The sequence below is a fragment of the Grosmannia clavigera genome (genome assembly GCF_000143105.1).
Source record: "Grosmannia clavigera kw1407 unplaced genomic scaffold GCSC_113, whole genome shotgun sequence".
NCBI classification, from domain to species: Eukaryota; Fungi; Ascomycota; class Sordariomycetes; order Ophiostomatales; family Ophiostomataceae; genus Leptographium; species Leptographium clavigerum.
Genome location: NW_014040831.1, coordinates 2503379 through 2525680, shown reverse-complemented (window position 1 = coordinate 2525680; position 22302 = coordinate 2503379). Strand labels below are relative to the sequence as shown.

At 56.6% G+C, this 22302-nt stretch overlaps 9 protein-coding genes across 9 annotated transcripts; 5 read left to right on the top strand and 4 right to left on the bottom strand.

Moving 5' to 3' along the window:
• Positions 1–136: 136 nt before the first annotated feature.
• Positions 137–1776, bottom strand: CMQ_4084 (ring finger protein; the record flags this gene model as incomplete). Its single annotated transcript, XM_014320022.1, has 3 exons — positions 137–471; positions 530–959; positions 1009–1776. 3 exons carry the CDS (start codon positions 1774–1776, stop codon positions 137–139), a joined length of 1533 nt encoding a protein of 510 aa, XP_014175497.1.
• Positions 1777–3595: 1819 nt separating this feature from the next.
• CMQ_3562 (rad4 family protein) lies at positions 3596–6595 on the bottom strand (the record flags this gene model as incomplete). Its single annotated transcript, XM_014319500.1, has 1 exon — positions 3596–6595. One exon carries the CDS (start codon positions 6593–6595, stop codon positions 3596–3598), a length of 3000 nt encoding a protein of 999 aa, XP_014174975.1.
• A 366-nt stretch (positions 6596–6961) lies between these two features.
• CMQ_3841 (an1 zinc finger protein) lies at positions 6962–8017 on the top strand (the record flags this gene model as incomplete). The annotated part of the gene is made up of 1 exon (XM_014319779.1): positions 6962–8017. One exon carries the CDS (start codon positions 6962–6964, stop codon positions 8015–8017), a length of 1056 nt encoding a protein of 351 aa, XP_014175254.1.
• A 253-nt stretch (positions 8018–8270) lies between these two features.
• CMQ_4200 (uncharacterized protein) lies at positions 8271–9255 on the bottom strand (the record flags this gene model as incomplete). The annotated part of the gene is made up of 2 exons (XM_014320138.1): positions 8271–8958; positions 9026–9255. 2 exons carry the CDS (start codon positions 9253–9255, stop codon positions 8271–8273), a joined length of 918 nt encoding a protein of 305 aa, XP_014175613.1.
• A 494-nt stretch (positions 9256–9749) lies between these two features.
• Positions 9750–10190, top strand: CMQ_3482 (uncharacterized protein; the record flags this gene model as incomplete). The annotated part of the gene is made up of 3 exons (XM_014319420.1): positions 9750–9797; positions 9922–10046; positions 10145–10190. The coding sequence occupies 3 exons, from the start codon at positions 9750–9752 to the stop codon at positions 10188–10190; spliced, it is 219 nt and encodes a 72-aa protein (XP_014174895.1).
• Positions 10191–11164: 974 nt separating this feature from the next.
• On the top strand, positions 11165–12251 carry CMQ_3348 (phytanoyl-CoA dioxygenase; the record flags this gene model as incomplete). The annotated part of the gene is made up of 2 exons (XM_014319286.1): positions 11165–11235; positions 11297–12251. 2 exons carry the CDS (start codon positions 11165–11167, stop codon positions 12249–12251), a joined length of 1026 nt encoding a protein of 341 aa, XP_014174761.1.
• A 191-nt stretch (positions 12252–12442) lies between these two features.
• CMQ_3268 (uncharacterized protein) lies at positions 12443–13591 on the bottom strand (the record flags this gene model as incomplete). Its single annotated transcript, XM_014319206.1, has 4 exons — positions 12443–12938; positions 13061–13371; positions 13427–13491; positions 13570–13591. 4 exons carry the CDS (start codon positions 13589–13591, stop codon positions 12443–12445), a joined length of 894 nt encoding a protein of 297 aa, XP_014174681.1.
• Positions 13592–15057: 1466 nt separating this feature from the next.
• CMQ_3331 (glucose-methanol-choline oxidoreductase) lies at positions 15058–17007 on the top strand (the record flags this gene model as incomplete). Its single annotated transcript, XM_014319269.1, has 2 exons — positions 15058–15288; positions 15361–17007. The coding sequence occupies 2 exons, from the start codon at positions 15058–15060 to the stop codon at positions 17005–17007; spliced, it is 1878 nt and encodes a 625-aa protein (XP_014174744.1).
• Positions 17008–19091: 2084 nt separating this feature from the next.
• On the top strand, positions 19092–20598 carry CMQ_3459 (smp-30/gluconolaconase/lre-like region containing protein; the record flags this gene model as incomplete). Its single annotated transcript, XM_014319397.1, has 4 exons — positions 19092–19142; positions 19348–20141; positions 20197–20399; positions 20468–20598. 4 exons carry the CDS (start codon positions 19092–19094, stop codon positions 20596–20598), a joined length of 1179 nt encoding a protein of 392 aa, XP_014174872.1.
• Between the last annotated feature and the right edge of the window lie 1704 nt (positions 20599–22302).

Below are 22302 nucleotides of genomic sequence, written 5' to 3'. Positions count from 1 at the left end.
TTGTGACTATCATAAGCGCGAGCTCGAAAATGATGCAAAACGCTATACAATCGGCAAAAAGATGCAAGACACGTAGTATCAAGTGGAAGGAGACGGAGAACAGAAAGCAGAGACATACGGCTGCACTTGCCATCTCTCAATGTCGTCGTCCTCCGTCCGCCTCCCTACGCCTCTTCTCGTCGGCGAGTACCCTGTCCGACAGCCTGATCTTGAGCAGATTAACATCAATATCTGGGTTCTTGGAGGCCACCTCTTTCCGAGCGGCCTCTTCAGCCGCCTGCACCTCGTCCGCGTGGCGCTGCTCGGCGCTCTCGAAGAGCGGACAGTTGCCCTTCTTTCCTCCACGGGTCGTGTCGTCAAAATGGGCGTAGTCGCACGACTTGTGACAAACGTAGCATTGCACATTGCTGCAGCCGGGTCGTGAGCAGGACATCTTGTTGCAGCCAAGCTCCTTGATAAATGGCGTACGGCCTGGGCGCGTCAGTATGGCCGCCGAGAGAGCAAGTGGTACGGGGATATAGATACATACACATATTGCAAGATCGAATCAGGGCTGCCGACATGGCTTCTTCTATAGTAAGGCGCGCGGACGGCCCGCTTTCCCGTTCTGCCTCGGCGCAGGTTTTGGGAATGTGCGTTGCCTTGCGGCACAGGCGGCAGCTGACTTCTTCGCACGTAGGATTCTGACACTGGAACTCCTTGTTGATCTCGGCAGGGGGGTATTCGGCAGCAAAAGGACAGAACGGACATGTTTCCAGGTTCTCGATGCCGGCAATTCGCAGAATGTGCTCCTGCTCAATGCGCTCCAGGGCAATCCGCGTTTTCTCGTCCAGGAACAGCTTCTGCTGGTCGCGGGAAAAGCCGGACTTGCAGCCGTCGGTGGACATGCAGGCGAGGGAGTACTTGGAGAGTCCGATCTGGTTCTCGGCCATGCGCCGAGAGCAGCCTCTACAGAACCACTTTGCTTGTTAGGGGGCTCTGAAAAACAGGAAGGGGATGTGGCCATACATGAAACAAGGTTCCATCGCAGTGAATCATGCGATTCAAGGCGAACTCGCCATAACAACACTCGCAATCTTTTATGGTGCCTTCGGTCTGGGCGTTCTGAAAGTTCCGTTCCTCTTCCAAATCGAGCTGCTTTCGCTGTTTCCGCTTCTCCTCCCGCTGCTGGCAGATGGCCACAGCAGCGCGATACTCCTCCAATGCATCTTTCTTCGGGGCCGACCTGGTGACGAGAATGGTCCCGTCTAGGCTTTCTGGGGAATACTCTGGCAGCTTCTTGGTCTTGGTCTTTTTCAGCTTGAACGGCAAGGCCTCGGGCGAGGTCTCTGCCATTGTCGCTTCCAGCTCCAAAATCGCAGGGAAGAGACAATTGCCGTGAGTGCCGAGAATGGTTGCGATGTCTTTTTGTGGGACAAAGACGAACATCTGCTGGATAAGCGTCTTGGATATCTGCACATACTCCGCAGGCTTCTTCAGCTGGCGGCGGTCATCGCTGTTGAATTTGAGGACGGCTTCGTCCTCCTGGATCTTCTTCTGATGCTCCTCATCTAGGCTGTGGCCGCTGCTGCTGGACTGTCGTTTTCGCTTCAAACCAGCACGCTTCGGGTACGGGAAGCCTTTTTCCACCTGGTCCAGGATGTGCCCGACGATTGACTCGTGGTCGTAGGCCAGCTCCTCGCTCTTCTCTTTCAGATAGTCTGGACAGATGTCTGGGAAGAGAGTGAGGACGGTCGACGTAGACGCAGACCTGATCTCGTCTTCGAGAGTCCGCATGACTATTTTGTCGACGGCCTTTTCCGGAGCTGGAGCTGGCACTGGAACTGGAACTGGAACTGGAACTGGAACTGGAACTGGAACTGGAACTGGAACTGGAACTGGAACTGGAACTGGAACTGGAACTGGAACTGGAACTGGAACTGGAACTGGAATTGAAACTGGAACTGGAATTGGAGCTGGAGCTGGAGCCCGCCTTTGTTCTAAATAAGGGCGCGCAGCCATGCCGGGCTCAGCTGCCCGCCCAGCGACTGGATCCGGGGGTGGGGGTACTGCTGCTGCTGCTGCTGGCAGCGGAGGCGATGCGACAGCTGGGACGACTGGGTTGGCCAGATGAACTGAGACGGCTGGTGTGGCCCACCCGGTGACAAGGCTGAGAAGTTTGGATGGCAATCGGAGATGCCTTTTTGTGCACAGCGGCGTGGCGGGGCAATCTTGTTTCCGATGTAGGACAAACCGCGAGAGAAAGTGAAATCGGGTTTCGTTGGGGGCAAAAGCCGGGTCCTCTGCAGAACCATGAGTTGCGCTGTTCATGCTTCAAAACGTCAGGGGAAGCGAGAAGAAATTAAGGGGCCGGTAGGTAGCAGCCGAGATTGATGGGAAAGTGAAGAATCTCCAGATGGTAAGGCGGGGATGCGGGAGAGTAAATGGACAGCAGGGAAGGAGCAACAGGGAAGAGAAGAACGAAGGAGGAAGGTAAGCGTCAAAGAAGGAGCGAGGCTAGCTTACAGTGTCCGGTCATCAACATACGGTAGACAACAAGGAGAGGCAAGACGACCAACACGACGAGATCCAGATCGAGGGCAGCTGGCGATGGGAAATACAACGAGCAGACAGGTGCTGGTGCGGCCGGGCGATACCAGGCGCCGCCGGCGCTGCAGGCGATGCCAGCTGGCAATGCAGAGAGCAGGCGGATGCAGACACGAAGAGGCGAGGCGACAAAGAGTCGTCGTCATGAGAGGCCGAGCGGCGCACAACAAAGCCGGACTGCACAGCAGACACAAAAGGTCGGGATGGCAACAGGAAGCAGCAGCAGCTATGCAGATGCTCGACTATTCTTGAACGCAGCGCGAGCGCGCGATGCTGGGGGCCCAGTGACGAAGGATGCAGCCGTAAGGCTTATCGGTTGGACCACGAGGGCGGAGTCTTCAGACAGGGGAGCCGCCCGTACAAGACAAAGATGGGCGGGGTAGAAGACGACGAGGACAGCAGGTGAAACCGAGCAGACGATAAGAGGCAGGGAAGGTCGTGCCGGGACGAGCTGGCGCGGAAGCTATATCTCTTCTGCGACAGCCTTGGTCCTGGCGATAGCAAGTCCTAAGATACATGTGGAATGGTGGCATGACTAGAGCACCCGACAGGTCTGGGCGGACAAGCCACTTGGACGAGTCATCCCACCGGGCGTCATGCTGATAGACGATAGACGATTGATCTAGGCGTGGGATCCAATCAGCGAGAGTGTCCTACTTGCTGATGGAGGTACAGTCATTATTAAAGTGTGACATGTAGAAGCGAGACGGGGAGACAGAGACTAATGGCTGCGTCTAAGGGTTACGTAATGCTCTGTGTTCCAGGCGGCTCTCCGCTAGGGACTAGCGCGTCAATTTGGGGTGGTTTCGAATTAAACCCGTCTGCTCCCCCACCAAAACTCCGCTCCGTCTTACAGTTGCTGTCGGTCCAACGATGGGAAAGGGGATGTACAGGGTGAAGTTGTCGGGAGTCTGCACATCTGCACACCTGTTGAGAGAAGTATAATCACAGCCACAGGATGCAAGTATGCCTTCTGCAGTCTGGTTCTGCCATTCTTCTCATGTCCAGCTTATGCCACGTCAAAGTCCGCCTCGCCTTCGTCTTCGTCTCTCGAACGGGCAGTCTGCTCGTCCTCGTCTCCTTTCTCGTCCTCGCTTCTTTCATCCTCGTCTCCCTTCTCATCCTCGTCTCCCTTCTCATCCTCGTCTCCCTTCTCATCCTCGTCTCCTTTCTCATCCTCGTCTCCCTGCCCATCCTCGACCTCCAGCCTGTCGTCTTCTTCGTCGTGTACCGGAAAGAAGCTAGGCCTGTCGACTGGTTCCTCGTAGTCGAAGCCCTCGGGCAGGAAACCGCCGGCGAGGTCCTGGTTAGTAACAAGGCCACTGTCGCTTTCGTCGCCCAGCTCACTGCCCCCCACCTCCACGTCGTCCCTCGTTTTTGTTTTCTGTCCCCTCCCAAACACCCGCTCGTCCTCCTGCACCTCCCCGTAGTCCTGTCGGATCCGCTCGATGATGCGCAGGCCCATCAGCATCTTGCGCCACCTGCTGAGCGCGGCCGCCCGGCGTTTCTCGTCCTCGCGCCGCGTCCGCTCGGCCTCATCGCGCGCCAGTTCGGCCATCACCCGCTCGTGCTGCTCCTCGGCCACGACGACGCCCTGGATCACCGGCACGGCCATGCGGTGGCCGAACTCAAAGTCCACCACGGCTTCGGCATAGTCGACCTCCAGCCGGCGACAGACCCGCGCGGCTCCTCGATACGGCACGTGCACTGCGCCGCGTGGACACATGTGCTCGACAAACAGGTCGATGTTGCCGTACTCGTTCTTCGGGATCACACCGTCGCGGATCGGCGCCGGAATGATCCAGTCTGTCTGCTCGCGGCTGTACAGCCCCTGCAGCACCCGCTCGCCCGTCGCTGCCTCCGCCTCGGCAATCTCGCGTCGCCGGTTGGTCGTCGCCGCTCGATACGGCACCCGCTTTAGCGGCTGTGTCCCTGGTCGCGGCGCACGGCCTTGCTTGTGCCACGTCTCCGCGCTCTTGACGCCCACCACATCTCGGCGCAGATACACGTCTTCTTCGCCACTCTTGCCCTTGCTGTTGCGGAACACCCGGACCGGCTTCGCACCTTCCACCAGCGCCTCTTCTCGCTTCAAGTGCCGCTCCAGCACAAACTCGGTTGACTGCTTGTAGTACTGCAGCGTCTCCTCGCCCTCCTTGACCTCCTTCTTCTCTGCCTGGGCTGCCTGCAGATCTGTCGCGTTCTCCTCTTCGTCTGCCTCTGTCAGGGGGTTTTCCCGTCGCTGTCCCCGGACGTAGTTGCGCATCACTAGCCGGAACCAGTCCACCATGTCGTGACGCCTCACCTTTCCGTGCTTGTCGTAGACCGGCACCTTTTCCACCGGGAAGCGCACGCCTTTGGTCCGTCCGGGCAGCACCTGTCGCTTGAGATAGCGCACCGTCACGTCCTTGGCCGTGCCGTCCGGCGAGAATCCTATGACATATGCCATCACCTGGCGTGCCTTGTCTGCCTTGGCGCCGCGCGGTTCCAGCGTTTCCACCAGCTCGCGCTTCTCTGCAACAATGCGCTTGACCAGAGCGTCGACCGGCAGATACTTGTGCGTGATCGGACTGAGCACTTCCGTCCAGTAGTGGGGATACTCCAGCTCCTTGTCGTAGACAGGACGCCGTGACTGGGCACCTCCCTCGTTCAGCTCGGGCACCACCACGACAGAATCGTTGTCGCTGTTCACCTCTGCCAGCTCCATCTCTTCGTCGTCGTCTATCCTGGCAGGGTTCGCCTTGGACCCCGCCCTTGGCACAGGCTCTTTCTCTTTCTTCCTCGGGTCCTTCCGCTTCGGTGTGGCCGCATTAGACGATGATGGTGCCGTCTCATCGGCGAGACCCGAGGTGTCCACCTCTGGATCGGCGTCTTCCATCTTGTTCCAGCCATAGCCGAGCGGCTGCAGGCTGGCGACCATCCTCGCTTCCAGCCCGAGCCCGCGGACCAGGGCTGTAAACAGCTGAGCGCCCACATCGCGGCTGCCGCAGAGCTTCTGCGCTCGTATGCGAAAGACAGCCAGACTAGGGATCAGCTCGCCGAACCGCGTCGGATCGAGGCCAGCCGCCTCCTGGTACGCCTTCATCTGGCGGTCGAGCCGCTCCAGGGACACGTACCCCGTCTTGCGCAGCCCGGGCGCCGTGACGCGAAACCGCTGTCGCCACCAGGCCGAGAGGACCTTCATCAGGCGAATGAGAGGATCACCGTGGCTCATGTCCACGGCACTCTTTTCCAGGAGCTTCGCTGCGGCGGTCGTCTTGGCTGCCTTGGCCGCTTTTGTCGCCTTGGCAGCGGCTGGTCGCCTGCCCTTCTTCGCACTGCTCACCTTCTCGAGCCCGGATGCACGCCGCCAGCGGTCCACCTCGTCCCACATCTGCGCAGAGAGGTGCGACAGGAGGATGCCCTGCACCTCCGGGTCACCGATCCAGCCGTTCCGTCGGGAGTTGTGCCAGAGCAGCGCCTGCACGTGCACACGGTGCGTGGCGTTGCGGACAAGCCGCTCGACCTTGGACGGGCCCTTCTTCTCCCCAAACGGGTTGGTCAGGGAGACGCGCGTGTCCTTGTGGAGAGTCAGCTCCAGATCTCCAGATGGCTCCTGTCCTGCATCCTCTGCCAATGACAGCAGCGGAATCGGTGTCGGGGCGACCACGTCCTCGAACTCCACATCCTCATCCGAAGAGGAATCTTCGCCCTCTACGTCCTTTGGCTCTTCTCCCTTCGCTTCGACAAGAACATTTTCAAACTCCTGGTCGGTCAGAGAGGTCAACGAGCTGTCGTCGTCAACATCGAGTTCCAGCAGAAGCTTCCGTTCCGGGTGGCCTTTCGACGGCGAAGGGGATGCGTCCACGCCATCCAGATCGTCAAACAGGGTCGGCCTCCTAGGTGCTGGCCCTTTTTTCTTCGAAGCGGAGGCTCTTGGTGGCGCCGACTTTGCAGCAACCTTGCCTCGCTTGAGGGGCACCGAAGACTCTCCTGTGGTTGCCCGCTTGCGAAGCGCACGGGAGGGCGGCATTGTCAAAGCTTCGAGCACCGTGTGGCGGGTTGGACCTCATGTCGGGCATGGCCGAGTCGGAGTGACAGAGCCGGTTTAGGGATGTCTTACGTAGTTGCAGCGTCAGTCAGCCGTGGCGAAGATCCGCGACAAGTGCGCCAAGTCACGTGCCCAGGCTGTTGTAGTACTACGTAAGACGCCACTACGCGCAATAGTGGCCGTACCTTCCAGAAACCGCCTTTGTCATCGTCGTGCTTCGATTTCTTCTCTCCTCGATGACGGATCAGCAAGCAAGCGGACGCGCGTATTTTTCCATTGAGAGAGCGCCTGTATAAAGGAGAGGAGGAGGGCGCCGGTCAGGTCGCCCTCCCCACGACAGCTGGTGCCATGGCAGGCTCATCGCAGCAGCACAGCGCATCACAGCAAGCAGCATCAACAGCAGCAGCATCATCCTCCACGGCGAAGAGCCCAGGGGCGGCGGCGAGCGCAGACGGCGGGGACGATAGCACATCCTACATCAAGATGGCCGAGGTGGACACGCGGCCGGACGCGACGCTGACCGGCAAGCACTGCCAGTTCGACTACTGCAACCAGCTGGACTTTCTGCCCTTTTACTGCCAGTCATGCCGCAAGACGTTCTGCCTGGACCACCGGACCGAGTCGGCGCACCGCTGCGAGAACGAGGGCGCCTGGGCGCAGCGACGGCGAGAGGCGCAGCTGGCCCGGCCGTCGGCGGGCGCCGGACGCACGATGCGCGAACTGGTGGCCGAGAAGCCGTGCGCGTCGCCGGCCTGCAAGACAGTCGTCGGCACGGGACTGGTGCCGGGCGTGCACTGTTCTAGCTGCAACCGCGACTACTGCCTGAAGCACCGGCTGCGCGAAGACCACAACTGCGCGCACCTGACGCCTCTGGGCGCTCGTCCCGGTGGCAGTGCTGCCAACGGTGCCATCACAGCGAGCGGCGCCAGGGCCAAGTCGGCCCTCGACAAGCTGCGAGCCTGGGGCGCAGCCAAGAAGGAACAGGCCGGCAAGGCCATGCCCGTGCGAGCGTCGCCAGCAGCACAGTCGGCAGCCCAGCGCACGGCCGCCCTGGCTGATCTCCGGAAGACGGCCAAGGGTGATGCCAAAATCGCGCCGGAAAAACGGGTGCACCTCTACGTCGAGGCCGAGGCGACTTCGACCCAGGCTAAGCTGCCCAAGGGCCGTTTCTTCTACTCGCGCGATTGGGCCGTCGGTCGCGTGCTCGATGCCGCTGCCCGCAGCCTGCAGATCGACAACGTCAACAACCAGTCAACCAAAGAGGACGACAAGCTGCGCGTCTTCCACGTTGAAGGTGGCCGTCTGCTCGACTTTAACGAAAAGGTCGGCACTGTCCTCGCCAACGGCAACACCATCGTGCTGCTGCGCGGCATCGGCCCGCCGCCTGACCTGATGGATCTGTGACGGGTCGGTGGCAGGTTCTGAATTTATGCGTTTGTCGAGCCAAGCACTTCGTCTTGGTATAATTATCCTACATTTTGAGCTATAGCGACGTATTGCAGTTGCAACTGGTCCATACAATACATAGATGGTGTTCGTAGCGACAGAAATGGTACTGAAAAGAGTTGAAACCAAGCCCAAGGGACGAAAGATGTATGTTTCTCGTATTCCGGTCCCTCTTTCGCCACATCGTACTTTGTACATTCACTCTTACCCCTCACAGCTCCTTCTCCTTTGGCTTGTCACTCAGAGACTTCTCGCGTCCTGTTGATGGCGCGTTGCCGACGGCGTCGTGGCCGCCCAACGTGGCGAAGCTCTTGTGGAACACCCACTCGACCGCGTTCTCGACCGGTTCGTCAAACATGGACGGCAGCAGCGGCACAACGGCCAAGCCGAGCCCGATGGGCGCCCACGTCCGGACGGTCACGTTCTTGACGCCCTTGAGCGCCCGCCCCGCGTAGCGGACCACGCTGTGAATCGTAAAGGCTGGCAGGCCCATGCTGGCGATGCTCTGGAACAGCGCGCGCTGCGCCATGACGGTGCGGTAGTCCTGCAGCGCCGGCACGGCCTGGGGAACGATGGCGGTCGCATCGGCCTCGACGGCCGTCTTGGGCTCCGCCTCGACGCGCGCCAGCTTGCTCTGGCGCTCGGTCAGCCGCAGCTCCGGGTGCAGCTGGCGCTGATTCTGCCAGTAGGCCTTGTAGCCCTCGTAGCCGACGTCGCCGAGGATGTATGCCCACGAGACGGCGTAGGCGCCGCGCACGAGTCCCGGATGGGCCACCGGCCGAAACGACTCGCCCACGTCTGACGTGTAGGCCACGTAGCGGTGCGCCGACAGTAGGATCGTGCGCAGCCGCGCAGCGTAGGCCGCATAGCGCACGTTCGAGTCCGTCGACTGCGAAGCACTGTCGGGCAGGAGCACGTCAGCATAGATGCAGGCGAAAAAGAATACAAAAAAAAAAAAAATCGTACTATCCAGACATAACCTCGTCGTAAAAGTTGTCGTCGTGTTCCTCCTTGTCCACAATCTTCTGCAGCGATCGCGGCAGCTTCTTTGAGTCCGGCAGCTTCTCCTCGCTAAAGCCAGCCTCGCCCTTGACTGGCCTGTCTTTGCTCCTGCTGAAGAGCTCGGTCTCGGTCGTCGTCTTCCCGTCGCCCGGCTTGTCGTCCGGAGACTTACTCGGCCCTTTGCTCCAGAACATGACGTCCGAACTGGTGCGAAATTGGTGTGAAGCGGTGGTAAAGAGCTCAAGAGCAGTGCGTGCAAACTACAGATCCCAATGCAGGATGTGGTTGTTTTCGGCACTGATGGAAGCAGTCCAACCGGCAGGGCGTCAGCCCGGCTAATCCGCTGGAGTACTAACTTGAGTGCGGGGAGCTTGGTCTTGGCGACGCTTTTAGCTGTAAAGACTGTGACCTGATAGGTCAGGTTGCAGCTCAGCCTGCCCCGATGTCCCGATTTCTGCATGACGGCCTTTAGGCCGCATTACTGCATACTCGTATACAGCGATGCTCACAGCGTGAATTTCCGGGCCGGCATACTCTTTAATCCGCCCGCGAAACAAGCGCTGTTTTTTTCTTTCTTCTCCTTTCGCTCCCTCCCACCTTTGCTCTACCCACACCACGCCTCCTCGCCTCGACTCCCCAGCCCATTCGTCGGTCAGCCAGCTCTCTTGCAAGCCCCCCATCCGCCACAATGGTCGCCTACTACTCCATCCTCGGTCGCCAGGTCGGCTCCCACTATGTCAGTAGCATTTCGTCCGGCAGCCATTCCGTTGTGTCCCGCGATCGGCCAGACGGCCGGGACATATTGTCGGCCCTGCGCCGTCGCCAATTGTATGCAGAGTGCTAACGTGCCGTCGCTGCAGCTGGCCATTGCCACCCTCTCGACCCTCTTCGGTGGTGTCTACATCGCATCGTCCGGCCCCAGCAAGAAGGTTGCTCAGCTGCCGCCCATCAACGCCGGTTCTCCGGACGAGGCGGATTTTGTCAAGTGCGTCCATACATGCCCAATGCGGCGCATGCCGTCTGGATCTTCCCCCCCATCTTGCAGCCCTTGGTGTGGAGCATTCAGCTGACAGTTGATCGCAGGAAGTTCATCGAGGAGGCCGACGGCAAGAAGAAGGAGGCACACTAGGAGAGACGACGATGACGGGGGTGCAAAAGTGAATCCGGACTGGGACAGTTTGAAGGTTGCCAATGTGGCATCCCGCATCTGCCGTGTATATTCCTCTTATGATGAAATAAAAGACGCATTGTCAGTTTGCTTTGGAGCCCGGCAAGCTTATCTTTGATTGAACCAGCATTTCCACATATTTGTTGCGGGCAGCGCCTTGTCTATTGCAGATCCTTGTGGCCAGTTCTCGCCAATTGGGCGCTGATGCTCCTTTGGCGCGGACAAGTGCTACCTTTGGGGTTGAGTCTGCTGCTACCTAAGCTCAGATCGAGTGGGCCGGCTTCAATGGCGACCTTGTCGTAGGAGGCGAGCAAGCACTACCGGACTTGGTCTAAGCCACAAGGTAGGGATTACAAGCAATGATGGTCCAGTTAGAACCTACGCATTCTTATAGTGCGTTGCCTGCCACTTTTCTGCGTCTACCAGAAGCGAACGATATAGATAAGCGGACGGCTATCATCGGCTGTATGTCAAGAGCCAGACAAACCCTATAATTCTACCAGGGATCGGAATAGCCTCTACATAAAGCTGGAGAAAGAGATGTCCACGTGCGACCAACGACATCGGAGATCGGCCATGCTGATAGCCTAGGAAGCCAGACAAGTGGCGGGCAACTTAAATCCGGCCGGTTGTGGAATAAGTCAAGTGGATGAGATAAGTCGCAGCCAATAGGACACAGCACCGTGAAGCCAAAATCTAGTTTTTGTCGTCATTTGGCGTGGATCTTACGATCAACGACGGCCGCTTTTGTTGGATAAGATGTATATTTAGATGGGATGTTGTTTTTGAGGACATCCTTTCACAAACAACAAGAGACGAAAGTAAAGAAGAGAAAACAGAGAAAACAGAAGCCGAACAACTATCACGACCTCGACTAGAGAAGCCGAAAAGCATCAGCGGCAAAGCCCGAGACTTCTTATCGCCCACCCGGTCCCATGGCTCCGATCGCGACGTCCAGTCTGAGGCCCACGCCCTCGCTGCACGCCTCTGCCCCTGCCAACACGCTGTATGTACGTCTCCTCCCCTCATTCCCTAGCCGTTTCTGACGGGAAGCTTCGCCGGAACAGCAAGTCGCTCGCAGCCGACGCCGACGACTGGCGCGCGGATCTGCGCAACAACGGCTATGCGGTGATCAAGGGTGCGATCCCGCGGGCGCGCGCGCTCGCGTACCAGCAGCGGGCACGCGCGTGGATCAAGAGCTTCGGCAACGACGGGCTCGACTATGCCGACGCGAAGACGTGGGTGAAGGCGAACCTGCCGGTGCACTCGCGCATCAACACGTTCAGCACATACGGCGGCCCACACGAGCGATTCATGTGGGACGCGCGCCTGGAGCCGGGCGTGCTCGCGGCGTTTGAGCAGGTCTGGGGCACCGACGAGCTGCTGGTCAGCTTCGACAGCCTCAACGTCACCTTTCCGAACCGCACCGACGTGACGCCGCGCGGCGCCTGGGAGCACGTCGACCAGAGTCCGCTGCGTCGCGGCATGCACTGCGTCCAGGGCATCATCAACCTCTCGACGGCCGGTCCCGACGACGGCGGCCTCGTCGTCTATCCGGGCTCGCACCGTCTCCTCGACGACTTCCTCGACAGCCAGACCGATCCGGCCACCTGGCTGGCCAAGGACTTTCTCTACATCGAGCCACACCAGCTCGCCTGGTTCCGTGCAAAGGGCATCCAGCCTCTCAAGGTCTGCGCCGACGTCGGCGACCTCATCGTCTGGGACAGCCGCACGATTCACTACGGCGCCGAGCCTGGCCCCAGCAGCACCACCATTCGCACCGTCATCTATGCCTCCTACTCGCCCGCCCGTCTGGCCACGCCCGAGACTCTCGCGCTCAAGGCCGAGGCCTTCCACCGGTTCGCCGGCACCACTCACTGGCCGCACGACAACATTTGCCTGCGCAGCCCAGAGACTTACCTCGAGGACGGCACGCGAGACCCTCGCGACAGAGACCGGCCCCTCGAGCTGCCCGAGATGACCGACCAGCTGCTCCGCCTGGCCGGTGTCAAGCCGTACTAGGGTCTGGGTAGATGGACTAGACATGAATGTAGGAAAGACAGGATTGGCCTGGATGAGTAAGCTTATGATAGGAAGCACCGCTCCGTCTACTTATAGTTCTTCTATGACCTATAGGACAAATCAAGCACAGAGTATATTAACTCTGTCGTATCCTTCGATAGATGACCATGGCCCCAATGTCTTCAGTCGCTTTACTCGTATGGCGTGCTCCAGCGCGTTTCCACTCGCGTCTTGACAATGATGCCCTGCTTCGGATGGCCATCGCTAAGAACGGACGGGGCCAGCTCGGTCTGAGACCCAGTCGGGCTCTCCATGTCATCACTGTGCTCTTGCGACGCTCCTCCCTTTACGATTGTGGCATTGTAATCGCCGCCTGGGTTGACCGCGTAAACAGTTTTCATGGCAAAGCTCTCTGCGGGCATGTCGCCCGTGAGTCGCACATGCCTAGAGTCGCCGAACTTCTTGCTATCTAGCTGGCCTTCAGATCTGCTGGTCGATGGGTCATAGCGCCCCTTTGTTCTCATGCGGGACTTTAGTGTCCGTAGCATGGGCAGGCTGACACAAAGAATGGCCAGGTTGGGCTCGACGGCCGAGAGGAAGTCGGCGTATATCATGGTACCGGTCAAGTTTGCCTTCATATCAAGTCTTGTCAAGGCGACAATGCGTGCAATGGCCACTACACTGACACTGTGTCGGGGACCATATTAGTACACACACTTGTGCAAGGAGTTTGAGGGAATACTTGCAGAAAGCCGATCAGAAAGACAATCGTCAGCATGATCCGAACCTTGACAGACGTCTTCAGAGACCAGACTGTAGGGATTGGAAGAATAATGATGATCACATCGGTGACAATGTTGAAGCACCCAATAGCAATGAAGCTTGCCACCTGATTGCCGCAAGTGCCCGGCACATCTGTGTCGTACGTCGCGGCAAAAGGCCGGCAGATCAGAAACACTTGCATGATATTGCCTACCGTCCACAGCACCACAAAGGCGAGGGTGAGCTTTGCGGCCAGCTTCATGGCGGGAGTGACAAAAACTCGAAGATAGAACAGCAGAACCGAGACTTTTATCGTAAAGGTCGACGTGGCAAATATCAGTTCGTAAGCAACGAGGAGCTGGACCAGACGTCAGAAGGGACCTGTAGGGAATGCAGTCGAAATGGTCACACACTCTGAGAATCAAGGGGATGTTTATTAGGGCCTCTGAAAGTGGGCAGCCCACACCAAGCTGGCTGTCTGTAGGATCAATCAAATGCGGTCAGTCAACAGTTCAAAAAACACGGTGATGGGACAAAAGGTCGGACGAGAACTTACACATTCCGGAGATGATGAGCATGCCAAAGGCTTGGGGCTATGGGTAAAAGTGGCCGTCAGAGTGCATCGAGCATAGCCGAGATCATGAAAGAACATACCACTGCGAATAATATAGCAATATCGTCCCACCCTATCATATTGCCCTCAATGTATACACGGGAGAATATTCTCAAAGCCACGACGATATAGGACACAAAAGCCAGGATGCAATTGACGATGAGATGTGCTTTGACTACTGGCAAAGTCTCCATTACTTTGTATTCCACCATAGCTGCTAGCGAGTCTCCCAGAAGCAAGTATACTTACTAACACGAGTCCGGACGGAGCGGATGCGTTTATGTTATTATATGTCATTCCTCCAGACGGCAAAATCATCGATACCAGCATACGGGAGCAGTCTATCCGTCCTCCGTAAGTTTCATACATCTCTGTACTGCGTACCCAGAGCCAATCATTTATCAGTCTGACATGAGCATTGCCTCCTTTTCTCGGCCAGCGAACATGGGTGCAATGCAGACCCCAATTTCTTTGCTACTCTGTCAATGAAGAGGCAGCAATGGCTTCTAACTAAAGTTGAATTTTACGGGCCTACGGGTAGCGGACCCGACGCGCGGAGCAGCAAAATCCGGTGTCCGTGACAGGGGGTTGGTGGAGAAAACGGGCGGAGACCCTCCAAATACCCCTGCATGTCTATAGCGTACGGAGTTTGTATACGACATAAGATACTGCATGCGCGGGAATGAATGCCTGGTTGGGAAAGACGGCAGGATGATCGCATCTTACTATATAGGAGAACACGGGCCAGGTTTGCCACAGACCCTTGTCATCCACGACGAAGTCCCGTTGGGTTTCCCAGAGTTGCACAAGCTTCTTGCGGTACGGAGTACTCTGTATATGCTGCACGCTGGCTCTACCTGGCAGAATATTTCTTCAGAGCTGTTCTCGTGCCGGTCATGGCACAAAGACGGTCGACTACATAGTAGCAATGTTGGTATATTTTTGGTAGGCACGAAACGAGGTCGTTCTGCTGGAAAGACAAGAAGTCCTAGCAGTCGTGCCAGGCATACGTCGTATGTGAAACTACGCGATCCCACGCTGTATATCTTAACATGCCGCTTTGCGACGTACTCCGTACAAACCACGAGTACCTGGATCTAGCATTGCATGTCCCATATATACTGTCACATCATACGAGGAGAAAAAAGTGACAGTCTGGCGGCAGGTCTGTTGAGTGTTTTCGTGCTATGTTGTACTCCGTATGTATGCATCACATTAATAAAGATCCACCGACTGGCATGACCACCACCTACGGAATAAGATAAGATACATGGCAACATTTAAAAGCCCTGGTCAGATCGTGTTTCCGCCGTTCCCCCTTCAGAAGTTGCAGTCTTCCAATATATCCTATTACTCTTTCAATATCCACGTGTTTGCATCCTACAACTACATCGTCACAGGACGCATCTGCAAATCATTTTCTCCGCAATTATGGGATCTACCGGCGAAGACCAGGCGGCCACCTTCGATTACATCATCGCCGGTGGAGGAACTGCTGGTGTTGTGGTGGCCGCTCGCCTGAGTGAAGACCCTAGCATAAAAGTCCTGCTCATCGAAGCCGGAGCAGACCACAGCAAAGATCCCCTGGTCCTCACACCGGGTCTAGTTGCCGGGGTATACGGCAAGAAGGAGTACGACTGGAACTTTTCTTCTGTGCCCCAGGTATGTTGTCGATAGCGGGAGAGAGGGATGAAAATGATTTCTCTGCGAATACTGATGCAATGACTGCTGTAGCCCACCCTCCATGGCCGGGCTATCAACCAGGCACGTGGCCGCATGCTAGGTGGCTGTTCTGGGATCAACTTTATGATGGCCGTGTATCCTAGTCGCGCCATCCTCGACGCATGGGGTGCCCTGGGCAACAAAGGATGGTCCTTTGACGAGCTGGAGCCTTACTTCCGCAAATTTGCCACCACGGAGCCGCCATCGGCCTTGACGACCTCGACCTGCCGTGTCGCCGGCCACTACGATGATGCCATCACACAGACCGAGACTGGCCCGCTGCAGATCTCGTACGGCGAGGGACACAGTCCCAACAATTCGGCCTGGTTCGACACCTTTGCCAACCTGGGCTTGCGCATGACGTCCGACCCTCGAGGCGGAAGTGCTGTCGGTGCCTTCCAGAACACTGCCACCATCGATCCCAAGACCAAGACGCGCAGCTTTGCTGTCACTGCATACCTGACCGAGAAGGTGCTTGCACGCACGAACCTTACGATCTGGACCGAGGCCGTGGTGACAAAGATCTTGCTGGAGTCACCATCCGCCCACACGGCAGACCCAGATGTCGTCGCGGTGGCCAAGGGTGTTCGTGTTCGCTCGGGCAACGGTGGCGAGACCGGCAAGGAGCGAGACGTCTTTGCGCGTGCCGAGGTGATCCTGGCTGCGGGCACTCTACAAACCCCACAGCTGCTCGAGCTTTCGGGCATCGGCGGCCGCGACATTCTCGAAAAGCATGCCATCCCCGTCGTTGTCGACAACCCTAACGTCGGCGAGCATCTGCAGGACCACGCGGTCGTCTGCCAGAGCTTTGAGGTTGCTCCTGGAACTCTGTCTGGTGACATCTTGCGCGATCCAGACCTTCTTAACGCCTTAGTCCAGCAGTACCAGACCGACGGCCAGGGCCCAATGGGACAGAGCGCCATCAGCTGTGCCTACGCACCTCTCCTCGACGCTGACGGCCCGCTCTCGGCCGAGGCACGCCAGGCGTTTTTTGACGCCCACAGTGACAGTGGTGAGGAGGAACATGGCTTGGTGCGGAAGCTTCTGTCTGGTCCCGGCGAGCCGTCGGTGCAGTTTCTGCTCTTCCCAACGCAAGTCTCCATCCGAAAGAACCCGTCGTCGATGGCAGAGATTATCGTTCCGTCCCAGCCTGAGAACTACCTCACTATCATGAGTGTGCTCAACCATCCGTTCTCGCGTGGCCAAGTCCACATAACATCTGGAAATATCGACGACCTTCCGGTGTGGGACCCTCACTACAATTCCGAGAGCATTGACATGGAGATCCTTGCACGAGCTGTGCGCTTTGTCGAGACCTTTGCCTACACTAAGCCCTTTGCTGGCCTTCTGATGCCCCCCGGAGAGGGAAAGCGGATGCCAGATATATGTGCAGATGATCTGGACCAGGCACGCGAAATTGTTCGCCAGGCGCAAATATCCATATTCCACGTCTGTGGCAGCTGTGTTATGAAGCCAAAGGACAAAGGCGGTGTTGTCGACGGCAAACTGCGCGTCTATGGGGTGTCAAACCTCCGTATTGTCGACGCCAGCATCTTCCCCATCGAGCCACTTGGCAACATCCAGACGACCGTCTATGCCGTGGCCGAAAAGGCAGCTGATATCATAAAGCAGGGCCGTCAGGGGCACTCCAGCAACTAGATTACCTGGTTCTTTTATAGGGACGAGCCAACTGTGGAAAATATGTATTATGTATCTAGTGGCATAGAATGATCGCAGCTTGGAGCACATTGCTGTGTACAAGCGATAAAGCCCAAGTATATATTCCCAAGTCCAAATGTCTATAACCTCGCACGCTCACCCTCGTGAAGCACCATTGCCACTAGTCTAAGGTCTTAGGATGCCGTATGCGAATTGTGCGGTTTTATAGATGCTACCACATGGCTTCGCCGATCGGATTGGCGCGATTCTTCATTATGGATTGCTACATTATATGGTTTGGTTAGACTCTATGGTGGGGTTGCGTGTCTGCTATGCCGGAGGTCAGTGCTGTGCAATAGAAGAGCGAGAAGGTAAGGCAAACTTATGTCGTCGGTCGTAGAGTTGTGTAAGTTTAAAGACATGTAAGATGGTATTATACAGAATTCGATTGCAAATCTACATAGCTGTGCTCAAAGACAAGGAATGACTGACACTTTCATCTATTGATGTAAATCCTGTTTGAAAGTTGCTATCTAGCGACAAGAAAATGGTATGTCACTTTACTAAAGGAATGCAAGAAGCAACATCTACTGACGGCTTACAAGAAAACGAGCTTGATCACCACATCACCGAAGATCTCGACAGTTGACGAGAACGCCGACCAATCCGTCGACACAAGCATTTCTGAGGATGAAATATTAGTAGGCGTAAAGCTTACATATACATGCCTTATAAACGACATATGCGCCTAAGCAAATGCGAGATAGAAGCAGGAGGTAAGATCCTCCCTTGATCTAGGCAGACGCTAGATATGATAGTTGCAGCAGATTCATTCATGTTGTGAGAATCTGGCTTGTATGTCATTCGATTGCTATTGAGATACATAAATTTGACACGATCTCTATTCAACGCTTCATCGAAATCCTTGTCTCCGTGGAACTGAACCCGGCATGTTTGGAAAGTGTCTGCGGCGTTCTGGAACAAACGGTTTTGTACTTTAGCACAAGAAGTATAGATTGTGCTGCCAGGACATTTTTGTGGTCACCCTTCCAGTCAAGGAATAGGTCGATGACGGCATACCAGTCCGGAAGACCGAAGGCGCTCCGCAGGTTATGCATATGGTCATCGTCACACCTCATCTGCGATTGATAGGCCAGCCTCTGGCGCGCCTCGTAGGACTTGCTCTATATTTTGACCACCTTCTTACAAAATGCTCCAAGTTCACTGGTATAAACGGGACCATCACCGACTTCGTGCTCGGAGGTCTTGTGTTAACACTTTGTAAAAGCTTTGGAGAGTTTCTTCCAAAACACTTTCACGTGAGCACCGTCTAGATATGGACCGGAGCTCTGAGAGTGCTCTGCAAAAAAAAGGATCAAAAATCTTGGTCTCCGATATGAAAGATGATGATAAACATCTTCTTGACCTTACCGTTTATGGCGATGACGCGTACAATATATCATTTGCTCCCCCCGGTGATCTCTCGAACTTGGTTATAGGTTGGCGCTTATGATCAAGATCTCTACAAGCTTAAACTACGCACTCTACCTTTAGCTACACACCAGTGCCTCTGTCGGTTAGCAGTGTTCGTTCTGAAGATTGTGCAAAGCCACCAAATAAGACCGGTCCTCTTGTATGCTTTAAAAAAATCCAGCTTACATCCCAGGATCTGATGTACGCCTCCATAAGGCTTCCATAGAACTTTGTCTGCATAGGAAGACTGGAAGACAGCACATGAGCCAACCACCTATTGATGTCCGGATCGCAAACATTGGGCGTTTTAGCCCTCCACTTTACAAGGAAACACCCAAGAACGGCTAGTTACTTTTAGGCGGTAATACTGCTCAAGGACCCACTTACGACGTACCGCTACAATTAACGGTGGGCAAAGACGCCGTAGCATGAAGCCTATCGGATCTTACCTCCAATATTGTGCTTTCTCGCATTAGCTTCTGCCTTTTTCGCAACGGTGCGACACATTTCAAGGCGCAGCACAGGCTCATCTCTTTCACGCTCTAGAGTTGCCTAGCGGATCTTTGCATTACGCGTCTCTTTTCCTACGTCAGATACCATCGCATGCAGCGATGGCGTCGTCAACGATCAACGCCATAAAGGTCGAAAAAACACCGATCCAGGTGCGCTTTATACTGCCAACAGTTCGCCCTATATCTGACGATACGTCCAGGAACTCAAGCTTACACCAGATACAGATTGTGGACCGTCGGCCGGGGGCCTGGCAACCCCCATTGTGTGTTTGACAAACTCAGCCTGAGGACAACATGGCCTTTTTATACCGCTGAGCAGGCTGGCTAACGAAGATGCCTCTGGTGCTGTGTTGAGCGAAGACGTCTGTCCGAAGCGCGGCAAGCTCCGCCCTCTGCGGGCATTTCGCTAGTCCAGTACCACGCCGACTTTGGCAGCGTAGTGGGTAACGATCCGGACTACGCGCTTCTTCTCTCGTCGGCCGAGTCATCGCACAACCCCTTTTTCCACGGAGGATGCGCACACGTTTTCGAGGCGGCCACAGCGGCACTAACGGCGCCATCGGTGGCAGCATCGCCGGACGAGGTGCTGTACGTCACGTCCAACATGCTGCAGACCACGAGCAGCTCGCAGCTGCCGGTCATCCTGATATCCCGCGTGGCCATCCGGCGCAGCGACGATGGTGACATCACGGCTGTCGAGTGGACCAAGCTCCGACCGCCATCGACGATGCCGATGCCGGCAGGCGCCATTCCATACTCGGCGAGCCAGGCGGACGGCATCCTCTACTGCGCTCAGGGCAGTCCCAATCCCGGCACAAGTGGGCTCTTCTTCATGCCGCGAGGCCGGCCGCCTCAGGCGCTGGTCACGAGCTACTACGGTCACGACTTCAACTCGGTGCACGATGTGGCCTGCGCGCCCGACGGCTCCCTCTGGTTCACGGACCCGTGCCACGGCTTCGAGAGGGAGTTCCGTAAGACGCCACAGCTGCCGTGCCACGTGTATCGGTTCGACCCGGCGTCAGGCGAGCTGCGCGTCGTTGCCGACAGCCTGCAGCGGCCGACGGGCATCTGCATCAGTCCTGACGCTAGTACGGTCTACGTCACGGACACGGACTCCCTGCACGCCGACGGCAAGCAGAACCCAACTCGGTACGTATCCTTCACGAGCACTGGCGACTCTTCTCTCTGCTGACCGCTCTGATAGTGCTGCGACAATCTATGCCTTTGACGTGATACGCCGGGGGTCGTCGGACTTTCTGGCCAATAGACGTGTCTTTGCGTATGCTCTGCATGGGGTGCCGATTGGCGTCAGATGCGACCCGGCTGGCAACGTGTATGCCGGATGTGCAGACGGGGTGGAGGTGTGGAATGCCGGCGGGTCGCTTCTGGGCGTGATCGAGGTTCCAGGTAAGCTGTGGCGAAGACCAGATGCTAAAGTGTCTGGGATGCGCATGCTAACTTGAACGTTGGTTCAGGCGGTGTCAGCAGCTTCTGCATTTCCACGGAAGGCGAGATGTTTCTTTGCTCAGAACAGCAGCTATGGTGGCTGCATGTGAAGAAGAGGCCAGAAAGATCCCGCGGAGAAGCTCTCGATTTGATGACGTAAATTCAATGGTCACTTTGGTGCTCTGGAGGTTCTGTCAAGCCAAGGTTACAATCCAGTGCTCGTTCATTCAGCAGCCAGCCGCAAGAGGAAGGGGACAGTGGCAAGAGCAGGGCCGCGCAAAGTGATCGGCTTCAGCTTCTCAGGGAACGGGAGAACATGGCTGGTTCTTCGTTCCACTTTGGCATACGCTTTGCAAAACTTCCGCTTAGCGCATAATAGCATATTGCATATATCAGACGACGCGCTCCGATTCACTCGTCATCATCATGGCCTGATGCGTAGCACAACAAGCTGAAAGACACCAGTCACATGCATGCTCGCGGGTAAATTAGAAAATCAATACAAGCGAGATGGGAAGGGTCTCATTTCATAAAATGACATGTAGCATTCGCGAACGAGACGTGGCGGTCTGAAAGTTCAGTACGGAGTACATCACCCACAAACGGCGATCTACATCGCCCCCGGACTTTTCAGGGCATTCATTGAGGGAAGATACGGCCGTGGCGTGTGCGTTTGAACGTGATTGGCATGCCTCCTTTGTTTACCTTTTCCGGCGAGTCAAACCAACAGGTGTCTGGCTGTTACGTGGACAACAGACAGCAATACGAGATTCTCGTGGTGGGCAGCCCCCAAGTGATAATGCGAACGGCAAGGTCGAAGCGAGAGACTGGAGACGACGCTGTCGTACTCGTACGGGAGAGGCTGCGCGTGATGAAAGTCGCCGGTCGGAGATCATCCACACGGCCAAAGCACACCCTCTACGTGCATAAATCGGGCCATCATCGCGGGACACGAACGAACAGCAGTGACGGAAGAGCCAAGAAAGGTCAGAGAACAGAGCGAAAACTGGGCTGGCGGGGCCCGGCGGAGACGATGCTTCTTTCCCTCGGTGCAGCCGTCTGCTCGCCGCTCTTTCCGTCTCTGCTGGCTCTGGCCACCCTCCTTCTGGATCATCTCAGTCTGGAGATCGACCCCTCCTACAAGAATCTCCAGGGTCCCCACACACCCCCCCCCCCCCCCACCAGCTGGCTGGTGCACGGTTCCTGCCCGCCAATCTTCCTTCTTCTCTGCCCAGCCTTCCCTTTTTCTCCCCCTTACCGCCTTTCTCCTTCATCCCTCCTTCCGTTTTTTTTCGCGCCTCTGCAGCCCAAAAAAACTCTGTTAACTTCCTATCCGATCTTTTCTGTTCCAAATCGCGTCTGCGCGCGCGATCCCAGCAAGCGAATATAGCCTCAGTACAAGGATGAGAAACGCTGCGCCAGCAAACACATGACCGCTTGCAACTAGACCGCTGCACGCTCAAAAGACACATGCACCCAAGCCGCACAAGCACACCACTCCTGCACCCTTTCCCCTTGCTGCATCCGGCCTGTCGCAGAGCGGTGTTCTCTTTTGCGAATAACCTCACGTATCGCCCAAAGCGAAAGAAAACACAGACGCATACGCTCACATCGACGACGCTCGCGCTCGCGCCTGCGCCACCACCTCGCCGCAGTGCCGTGCCGTCTGTCTGCCTTCGCTGCCGTATTCTGCCTCCTTCCTCTGCGTCTCGGTCTGTCTATCGGCATCTACCGCTGCCGAGCAGACGGCCGGTCCTCTTTCCCCTTCCCACCGGCTGCCTTTTCGTCTGCTTCCTTTCCTGCTGCATCTGCACAGCCTGCCTTTTTCCTTTTTCCTTCTTCCTTGCTTCTCCCCTCTTCCCGT